This window comes from Centruroides sculpturatus, unplaced genomic scaffold (assembly GCF_000671375.1).
Source record: "Centruroides sculpturatus isolate CEXI.00-Female unplaced genomic scaffold, Cexi_2.0 scaffold47, whole genome shotgun sequence".
Lineage (NCBI taxonomy): Eukaryota > Metazoa > Arthropoda > Arachnida > Scorpiones > Buthidae > Centruroides > Centruroides sculpturatus.
Window position 1 is genome coordinate 84,699 of NW_019384385.1, and position 11,317 is coordinate 96,015.

At 29.3% G+C, this 11,317-nt stretch overlaps 1 protein-coding gene across 1 annotated transcript in view; it reads right to left on the bottom strand.

Moving 5' to 3' along the window:
• Nucleotides 1-9,415: 9,415 nt before the first annotated feature.
• LOC111618033 (co-chaperone protein daf-41-like) overlaps nt 9,416-11,317 on the bottom strand; it is a 32,197-nt gene continuing 30,295 nt past the window's right edge. The window contains exons 6-7 of the mRNA XM_023359452.1: nt 9,552-9,605; nt 9,416-9,475 (exon numbers count right to left, since the gene is read on the bottom strand). Of these exons, the coding sequence (XP_023215220.1) occupies nt 9,431-9,475; nt 9,552-9,605 (99 nt within the window). The 3' untranslated portion in view covers nt 9,416-9,430. The remainder of the gene's footprint in view (nt 9,476-9,551; nt 9,606-11,317) is intronic.

Here is an 11,317-nt window from a genome sequence, read left to right on the forward strand (position 1 = left end):
AATGTCTGATAAAATGCATATCAGACATATTATGTATACTTTTTAAGTTTCATAAAGGATACAATGCTATATAAATAGTAAAAAATACATTTAGTGTACGGGGAAGATGCTCCTAAATGTCGTAGATGTCAAATGTGGTTTTGAAAGTTTTGTTTGGAAAATTTTGAACTAAAGGATACAAAATGTATAGGGTAGGGTGCCCTAAAGTTGTGGACAAAAAGAAATTTCAGGAAGAAATTGTTAAAAATCAAATAATAATTCGTGAACTTCAACAAATCTTAGTGTATCATGATCATAATGATTATGTTCTGCATGCATTAAGTGGAAAAAAAACTGGATTGAGTATAATTTTGTCTGACAAAGATAGACAGCTCTAAGATTTCATTTTACTTTTTAAATTACTTACTCATTTTTATCATAAAAAACATTTCTTATGGATGACAAAATTATTATTAAAAATTACAAATTGTTTGACTGTTGTAATTATTTAGTAATTGAAAAAGTACACAAAATATGGTGGTATGCAGTAAAACATGTGGCATGGTACACTAAAAGGAAAGTACAGCCAGGACAATGTTTAAAAATGTTTCATCACCACATAGATGCAAGAAAGTGAAATTTCCAGTGAGACGTGTTAGCAAGAGAGCAACTGTGATGACTTCAGATTATGACAATTCTCGCTTTTTTTGCTGTTTCTTGCATTGCTATTCAATGACATAAATTGTTTTTCATTCATGTGAGGCCCCGGAAATAGCCCCTGCAAAAGTAAAAAAAGATATAAGAAAGAAAAATAAGTTTGTTAAGTTCAATTGTCAAGAAAGCAAATTATATAAGTATCGAATCGGCGATACCAGACTTTGAAGTCAGTGCTCATAGAGAATAACGGGAAAAACAAAATTTTAGATATAAAAGAAGAAAATTTAAAATATTAAAGTTAAGACGCAGTTTAGAAAGCAAAACGAAACTAGAAAAAAAAATATCAAAAGCATAGGTGTCATAATCAACAATTAAACACTATCAGATTCGAAAAGATGGTGTCGGATAAACCATCTCCAGCTGACCTTTCCCGCAAACTTTACGAAGCTCCATTTACACCTGGAGACAGGTGGATGACCAATTGGAAAATGGTGATGTAAGGTCTATCCAATTAGTAAGAAGCCGATCGCAAAAACTCTATAAAAACGCAAAATTCAAGGACAACGGGACTTCCTCTAAGACTTTTCCACCTAGACTACCTGTTGTGTTCGTTTGTCGACAGCTGTCGTGCTTCCTTTCATCTTTTGTGCGCTGTCACTTCATATCTCGAACTTCTCACTCGATGCAGTCATGGGGCCCCTCCAGCGTAGGACCAGATCGACACCGAAACCAACTTACGAAGACAACCCAAAGTTCTGAACTTAAGGATCTTGCCAACAAGAGACTTTATGTAAGCATTATCATCCGGAATAAACAGTTTACCTTTGTAAAATACTTGTCTTTGCTGCCTTTAAAAACCGCCACCCACATACGCGTAGACCTTAGACCATCCCGACGGTAGGGAAATAAAAGATTTTCCCCCTCAATCGGCGTTCTTACATTCAAAAGAGTAGGAAAAAAATGGAGCAATGATAAACTTTATAATTTCTATTTTGATGATTTTTTAATCACTGATTGAATTAATTTCTCTGTATGGAAACATTAATCATTGCCTTCTTGCCCATATAAATTGAAGAAAGCACATATTTGATATATATCTATTAAATATGCTTTCTTCACATATGTGCAGTTTAAAGCAAGAATGTCAATCACAATAAGCCAATATCAGATGACTTGCAAGGGTGAGATTTTCTATCCTGTGAGAGAGAAGAGAGATTCTATTTCTCATTCATGCATGGTTTCGCTTTGTGAGAGTCATATCATTACAGACTTATCACTTGCTGCTATTAATATTACACATTTTTGTAATTCCATTGCACATACTGCACCCTACCGCCACACAGTAGTTGCCAGTCCTTTTATAAAGTGACATTTTTTAAAGATGTGTTGGGAATTACATTTTCTGCTTTCAAACACAGACTACTACTGTCACATTCAACTATGCTCACACTCAAAACAGGAAGTTTGAAAGATTTCTTGACAACTTGTGCCCTCTCACTCAGTTTTACAACAAACTAGGTAAAAAAAAAAAAAAACATTGTGTCAAAACCACATGCTCTATAATTTGGTACTTTGTACTTTTGATATAAGTAATTCTGTGTTCTGTTGTGTATACAGATAACCATACAAGTATAATCAACACTACAGACAAGTTTGTTTCAAGTGACCATAATTGCCATTGTCCCCAGAAGACAAGCTTAATCTCATGTTAATATCTCTGAAAAGACAAAAATATGGCCGCAGGTGTTTTTCTTAGAAAAACAAGTACAAAACCGTTCAATGTACAGTAGAGCGTCGTTTATCCGAATCAATTGGGGACAGGTTGTTCGGATAACTTATTTTTCGAATAACCGACTATGTATGAAAAAATATATTAACCTATCCCATGTTGAAATTTTTCTACGTTGCGTGTCACTTCGTGTTGAATTTTCGTCAATGTTAAGCCTAGCATAAACTTTTCAAAATAATAATCACAGCTATTGTATTGTTAAAAATTATTTCTTTATTTTGTACAAACAAAATAAATATATTGAAAAATATAAAAACAAAAAAAAAAAAACATACTTTAGAAGTTGATCTAGTATCAAAAACATTCAATTCAGCACCACACACAGTCCTCAGAAAAACACAACACAAAAGTGCCAGTGCTGCCAGCTAAAAAAAAATGGAGTAGCCCAAGATATAGCCAAAGATTGCAGCGCCACAGCGCTAGTGAAAATTTAAATTTGCCAACTGGAATTCTTTCAGATAACCGATGCTCTACTGTATTTAAAAGGAACAAAATACAATCTCAAGCATTATTGGAAAATTAACGAAAATGTTCAGTTCTAACAAAATAATTTAAATCTTAGATTATACATTGAGCATTGCTTAGAGATTTCCCAGTCTCTAATATTTGCATTAAGACTTATGTACAAAATTATTGAAAAATCTCTAGAATCAGATTTAAATCATAAAAAACAACAAAGAGCTATTGTATCATCTCATTAGTACCCTGAACCATGAAAACCAGTAAAAATATACCAATCTTCAGTTCACTGAAAAAAAGTCATTACTTGTAAACAAAAAAACATGCATTACACGATCATTGATGTTCAGAACTTGGATAAAACAAGTTTTGATCATCAATGACAATTTTTATCAGCAAACCTTTTATCAGTTTCCATTTGAAGTGGCATTCTGTTAAGTTTCATATTTTCACTATCATTCAGTCTAATTTTTCTGTTTAAACTCATATATTGCCTGACACATTAAGCAAAAAGTGCTGACAGAATTATAAAATGTGCTGACTGGTTTAACTGAAGCATCATTATGCATGACATTGCTCTCAAGTTGATTCTTTCCATAAACAGACTAGTTTGAAATATTTCACATTTATGAAAAACTTTTGGAATAAATTTATTGACTTATTTGAAATATAGTAGCTTCTAGGATATAAAGTGGGATATATTTTGTGAAATTAACTCAACAACAACTATTGAATAAGGCATAGCTTATTACATTCAATGCAAAGTTAACACTGATGTGAAAAAAAGCCATTCCATTTCACATTGTTGTTGTTATTTGTAAAATTAACATTGTTTTGAAATGTCTAGGTGATGTAAATTATCAAAGTGCTTGAAAGCACATTATATTTATTGTATTATTTTTTAATTGTTCTTANATAAATTATTTTTATTTGTAATAGGAATTTATTATTGATATGAATTTATTATTTATACCACGGAATGGTATAATTATTATATGCCTTGATTAACCTTGCGCCACATGTTTACAACATCCCGTGACTCAGTGAATGTCACACATTGACTCACGGGAAATTTGTTGAAAAAATGGCAGATACATTTAAAATTGAGGTTTACAAGCGAAGGTAAATAAACAAATTAAACTATTTTAAAGTATTTATAGAATGCTTAATAGGTAGAAATATAGATCCGTATGATGCGATTGGGACAGTAAGATTTACCCTCTGAATGAAGGAGTGGTGATCCCTTCCTCTGTGTGAACAATAATGAACCATACCCTATGCGTGACCCTTCCTGAGATATAGCCCTCTAAAAATTATTCTATGGGACACATGACTGCCTGTTTTCCACAATTTACCCTGCAAATGAGTGGGTCGGCGACCCCCAGAGTGTGTGTGAGTGCGCGTTAATTTTTTTGCGCGGTAGGTCCTTTTGACCATAGTGTCACGTGACCAGAAATGACAGACAAATTTTCAGGGCTTACATCTCGTGAAGGGTCATGTGTAGGGGTATGGTTTCTTTGACTTTATTGTCTGCACAGGGGGCTACAGTTTTGGGGGGTCGCTACCCCTTCATTTGGAGGGTAAATCTTACCACTGGGACTTTAACGAAGTAGAGCATATTGATAGGAACAAAAAAGGCAAAGGAACTGTGCCTCATGGAAATTTGTAAAGAACGCCAACTAGGGGGCGTCCCAGGCTACTACTATATAGTTTATTATGATAATGTTGCAACATTGGCAGACAAAGGACAGTTCTGTATTGCATATGAGAAGAATCATCTTCAGATTTTACATCTAAATGATGTGAAATACATTGAACAACATTCCTTGCATGTACAGCACATACTGTTATGTCCCCATATGAATGAATAAATGCTTTGTATTTCTGTTGTTTTGTTTCTCAGCAACATTTAATCTGTAGTAAACAATTTTGAAACTAAAATGATAAAATAAACTCTTCATTATAATTTTACTTTACTTATGTTTATATTTTTCTTCAATTCTCTTAGATTATTTCATTCTCAAATGCATGTTGGATTGGATTAAAAATATCAGCGGATCTATCAAGTTATTTCAAATGAAATCAAAATTATCACAAATTCTTAGGATCCATTTGTAGTTGTTTTTAAACAACATATTGAGTTAAACAAAATTTGTTTTTAAATAGTAATTATAGCAAATTGATGTAATAACACTTCACATTGTCTCTGGCCATGTGTAGTACCCATTGTCAAATGTCTGACAGGCACCATACTCTGTTGGCAGACCACTTCCACAAATGGAGTGTATGGACCACTATTATAACTAGAATAGCATATGTCAAATGGAAAATGTAAAAACTACTTTAGTGTCTGGAAAAAAATCAAACTCATAGGGACTCAAGGAATCTTCCAACCCTATTGCACAAGTGCAGGCTCTAAGTGATGTTCAAAGAATTTCTTGTAGGTGATTGATTCCTGTCAACAGATGCCATTCTAACTGCTTTAGAGAAGTCTATGCTATTTATCCGTGAAAAACAGCTATGCTGACAGAATAGTGCTACCAGACATTTGGCAATGGATGTTACTCATGGTGAGATTAAAATGTGTGTGTTAAATACAACCCACTGCATACTTTTTTTATTCATTAGTGATCAATAATTACAACTTGATTCTCATATAAAACAATCTTTTGAACATAATTTTCACTTTAAATGGGATAAAATATAATTAAAATTTTCAAACAATTATGATTAATTTCAAGGCATTCTATTGTTAACACTATCTAGTTTACAGATGATCTTGTTTGTCAAGCCAATTTTCCTTTAAAAAACAAAGGTTGTTATAGATTTACAGTTTTACATGTTATTTTATCATCCGAATGGCTTTAGACTCATATGTAGTCTACACAAAGTAAATTTACAGACTATTGGGAAGTCTGTTATTCTCCATGTAAAATGCGTTGAATTCCTCCACACAAAAGCAAATTATGCTTTAATATCTAAAAGCTTATGGCAGTCCCAAAGTAAATGCCAACTAAAATGTTTGAAACTTTATCCTAGTTGGTGTGATCCAACACATGACTTTTTTTTTATATTAAAAAGACATTTTATGCTAATTTTCTAAACATTTTTTTCTTTAACAATTACTGTTTTAATTGTTTCACATTAACTTACGTATAAAGTAACAAATCCCAAAATATCATGACAACTATTATTGGTTATTTAATATTTTTTTGAAAATACCTAGAAACTCCTGTCTGCAGAGGCATTTGCAAGCACTTCTTCAAACTCCAGAAAGTCTTAAATAAAACTAACATTGTAAATATAAATTCAAATTAAAAGCAATGAGGTATTATACTTCTTTAAAAATGTTAAATCTAAAAATAAAATATCTCTATAGTATTAACAAGTAATATTATACACTTTATATCCAATTTTGAGCAATTTTTCAAGGCAAACAAACCAAATAACAAATGAGTACTAGACTTTTATTTTAACTTTTTCCAAATATTCCATATTCAACAATTCCAAATGCATTTTGCTAGTTTTAACAGGCCTCATCAGTGGATACATTCATTCACCAATTGTTGTTCCTTTATACTGGACTATTTTGTCCCAGCATGCATCTAGTCATACCAGTATAAAGGAACAACAGTTGGTGAATGAATGTATCCACTGATGAGGCCTGTTAAAACTAGCAAAATGCATTTGGAATTGTTGAAAATGGAATATTTGGAAAAAGTTAAAATAAATGTCTAGTATTCATTTTTATTTGGTTTGTTTGCCTTGAAAAATTGCTCAAAATTGGATATAAAGTTTATAATATTACTTGTTAATACCCTAGAGATATTTCATTTTTAGATTTGACATTTTTTTCCCATACAAATCAAGAGTGATATGATATCAAATCTAAATTTGATAGAGTATTATTTTCTGAATGCATTTAGATATAGCATGTAACTTAACTTTTATAACAAATTATACAATCTAACTTGTAATTTTGGCTTGCATCCAATGTTACATTCTGGAACTTCTCAATTTTATTATTATTCCAAATGACTATGCACTATTCATTTGAAACTTATTCTATGCACAAAATATATTTTTGTATAGATGGACCTCAAATGTAATATCAGTTAAAAACTTATTTAAAATATCTAGAAATGTGAAAGCTGAAAACAATCCAAACAATTTTGTTAACAATGAATCATGCTAATGGCCATGATTATAACAACATTATGTATAAAATATATCATCTAAAAATTTGTAAGCTCTGCACATTAATTACATAAGTGGAAAGTTTTTTCTACTAACCAAGACAATGGAACAACAAAATATTTTATTCACTTACAACTTTCGCTAAGTATACATACAACATTGTCACAGCACTTCATAACCTTCTCCGACTTTGTGCCAAAACTTAACATCTCCCTCCAACTTCGTAACCCTTCTTTGAACTTTGACCCCAAACTTAGCATTGTCTTTTCTCAAGTGTTCCCAGCCCTCTATCTGGGCTATCTTTCCAAAATTAAAACTGATTTACCAGCTAATGTATTAAAAGTTTTCCATATATCCTATAAATTAATTCTACAGTCATATATATATTTAAAGGTGCCAATGGATATACTAATTACTTTTCTTTTAAAATGCTTATCCAATTTCTAAAATACATCTTTACAGAGACAAAAGTAGAAAAATATTATAAGTTTTGTTTACATGCATATAATATAAATTTTTAAAACGCTTAGTAGTTTTCATTAATTTATCATTAATAAGACAACGTTTTATTTGATTATTTTTCTCTGATCAACAAACTGAATAAAAATTCTTTCCATTGGATAAAAGAATATAATCACCCTGACCTAATATAGGGAGCAATTGTTTTAGGATGGCTATAAGATAAATTTTTAAAACGCTTAGTAGTTTTCATTAATTTATCATTAATAAGACAACGTTTTATTTGATTATTTTTCTCTGATCAACAAACTGAATAAAAATTCTTTCCATTGGATAAAAGAATATAATCACCCTGACCTAATATAGGGAGCAATTGTTTTAGGATGGCTATAAGATCTGAAAACTATCTAAAAGATTTATATTTTAATCATAAAATTAAAAAATATCTAACTAAAATATTTAAGTTTTCATCTCCATAATATCCATATACACAGATTGATGTAAGAAATCCCCTTGCAGCTACATATCCTGTTAACTCTTGTATATTTTCAGTATACACAAGAAAATGTTTTATACTGAAAAATTTTATAAGTTTTATATTAATAAATTTTATGTAAATAAATTTATTTGCTCCTTTTTCTTATTTATTTGTAATTTAACAGCAAATATTTTTGCTGGGTACAACTATTTTAGAAATAATTGCAAAATTACCCTGTATTTAATATCTTCAAATATCTTAGTATAATATAAATTAAGTATATTATTAGTAAAATTTTATGCTTACAGTAATTGCATCCAAATTATTAAAAGCTTAAATTCTGTGATCTATTAACAGATAATCATTTAAAATCTACCATATTTTTTACACTCACATTTTAATTTCACATGTGATTTGCAATTTTTAATGTAAAACTGAAAACTAACACACATTCACCAATATACTATTTCTTAATGAAATTCTACATTTTGAAATTATTAACAGATGAACAATTTCAATTTTCTACTTTGTATTTGCTTCTGCTGATAATATCTACTATTACTTATTTATTGTTCCAAACACTGTTAAAGCAGGAATTTTGCTAAATGTGCATTTACATTATAATAAATTCTTCATTTTGTTTCTCCACTCTTGACATACATGACACTAATAGTAGCTTCCCCATAAGCAGTAAAGGGCTTTTTTTTTTTTGTATAGTTGTAAAGTTTTTCTTTTTACTGAAGTAGAAAAATATAAGATGACTAAAACGCAACTTAAGATCCTCCATTTTTAACTCAAAAACCTTGAGTGTAATAACAAAACTTTTCTTTGTAATATCTGTTACATAACATCATAGCAAAACTAACAAAAACAATTGACTATAAATTGCCATTAATCACTACTAGCAACATCTTATGTAAAAAAAAAAAAAGTAAAACTTTTTCATCAACTCTATATTACAGTAAATATACAACATATCAATTAATCATCTTTCACCAAATGATACAAGGTCAAATTAAACCAACAATGTAATATAGTGGTTGATGTTATAATAATCATACACATTTAACATGGCATGAATCAAATTTGTTATAATACAGATTAACTTGTATTTGATCAAATATTTTTTAAAGAAAAAAAAGCACTACTTTTCACGAAAAATTGCTAAATTTTGAAATGTTAAAAATTTTAGAATTTATTTTTATAATTAAAAAACATTATTACAAGAATATAAAAACCTTTATAAATGTGAACAAAAAATTTTTCAATAAAGGATTTAAAAATTGATTAATACAAGCTATATCGTAATGATATGAACTGCAAAAATGGTAAAATTATTGAATTGGTCTCATGTATTTTAATATAATAAAATTAAAATTATTTCTATTAAATTGCACATATTCCAAAAAATTTTAAATGTTCATCTTACCATCATCATCACTGTCTGGTTCACCATCCTTTAAAATATAAAAATTGTATAAACAAAATTATTTTTTAAATTTTAATTAAGAAAAATTGTGTGTTTTTACTTACCAAATCTCCCAAATCTGTTCCTCCACCACCTAACCCTCCCATCTGTCTCATCATCTGAAATTATTTCAATATAATAATAATAAGCAGATGTAAACAAATACTTAAAATCAATTTTAAAAAAACAAAATAATATTTTTAAGAAATCAAAAAATACTGGTGCAACTTTTCTTTCATAATATATATTTTCATTTTTAAGAGGGATTAATGTTCATACACTAAGATTAAATTTTGGAATATAAATTAAAATATATACCAAATAAATTATTTCAAAGCAAGTTTTTAATACTTTCCATTTTCTTATGTTAATAAAATTTATTTAGAGCACATTTAAATCTATTAAAACAGAAATGTGTTTATTAAAGTTTAACCATTTTAGTTCAGCTATCTCCAACAAACAAATCTGTAATAAATATAACATCCATGAAACTGAATAAAATAAATTAAACGAAATGTGAAATTTGAAAGCATTTTGCGTTCATAGAACAGTTTCAATATACAGGTATGCAGGATTTGATTAATGCACAAAATTAATTGCAGCAATCCCTTTATATCTGAGGCAGAAATTTTAATTAATGTGCCTTTAATTAATGTCTTTATTTAACATAGATATGTTTTTCTTGGCAAATAAGGTATTGGTGAATTTGCTATTTTCCTGCTGAGGATGATTTCCAATAATTATGTAGTTTAATCACAATAATTGTGAAATTTAATACATTATTGCTAATGTGATATTGTGCCTTTGTTTAGAAGATAATTTTAAAACTTTACTTCACATTTTGTTCATGTAAAATGAAACTGGAATGTCTGATAAAATGCATATCAGACATATTATGTATACTTTTTAAGTTTCATAAAGGATACAATGCTATATAAATAGTAAAAAATACATTTAGTGTACGGGGAAGATGCTCCTAAATGTCGTAGATGTCAAATGTGGTTTTGAAAGTTTTGTTTGGAAAATTTTGAACTAAAGGATACAAAATGTATAGGGTAGGGTGCCCTAAAGTTGTGGACAAAAAGAAATTTCAGGAAGAAATTGTTAAAAATCAAATAATAATTCGTGAACTTCAACAAATCTTAGTGTATCATGATCATAATGATTATGTTCTGCATGCATTAAGTGGAAAAAAACTGGATTGAGTATAATTTTGTCTGACAAAGATAGACAGCTCTAAGATTTCATTTTACTTTTTAAATTACTTACTCATTTTTATCATAAAAAACATTTCTTATGGATGACAAAATTATTATTAAAAATTACAAATTGTTTGACTGTTGTAATTATTTAGTAATTGAAAAAGTACACAAAATATGGTGGTATGCAGTAAAACATGTGGCATGGTACACTAAAAGGAAAGTACAGCCAGGACAATGTTTAAAAATGTTTCATCACCACATAGATGCAAGAAAGTGAAATTTCCAGTGAGACGTGTTAGCAAGAGAGCAACTGTGATGACTTCAGATTATGACAATTCTCGCTTTTTTTGCTGTTTCTTGCATTGCTATTCAATGACATAAATTGTTTTTCATTCATGTGAGGCCCCGGAAATAGCCCCTGCAAAAGTAAAAAAAGATATAAGAAAGAAAAATAAATTTGTTAAGTTCAATTGTCAAGAAAGCAAATTATATAAGTATCGAATCGGCGATACCAGACTTTGAAGTCAGTGCTCATAGAGAATAACGGGAAAAACAAAATTTTAGATATAAAAGAAGAAAATTTAAAATATTAAAGTTAAGACGTAGTTTAGAAAGCAAAACAAATGATA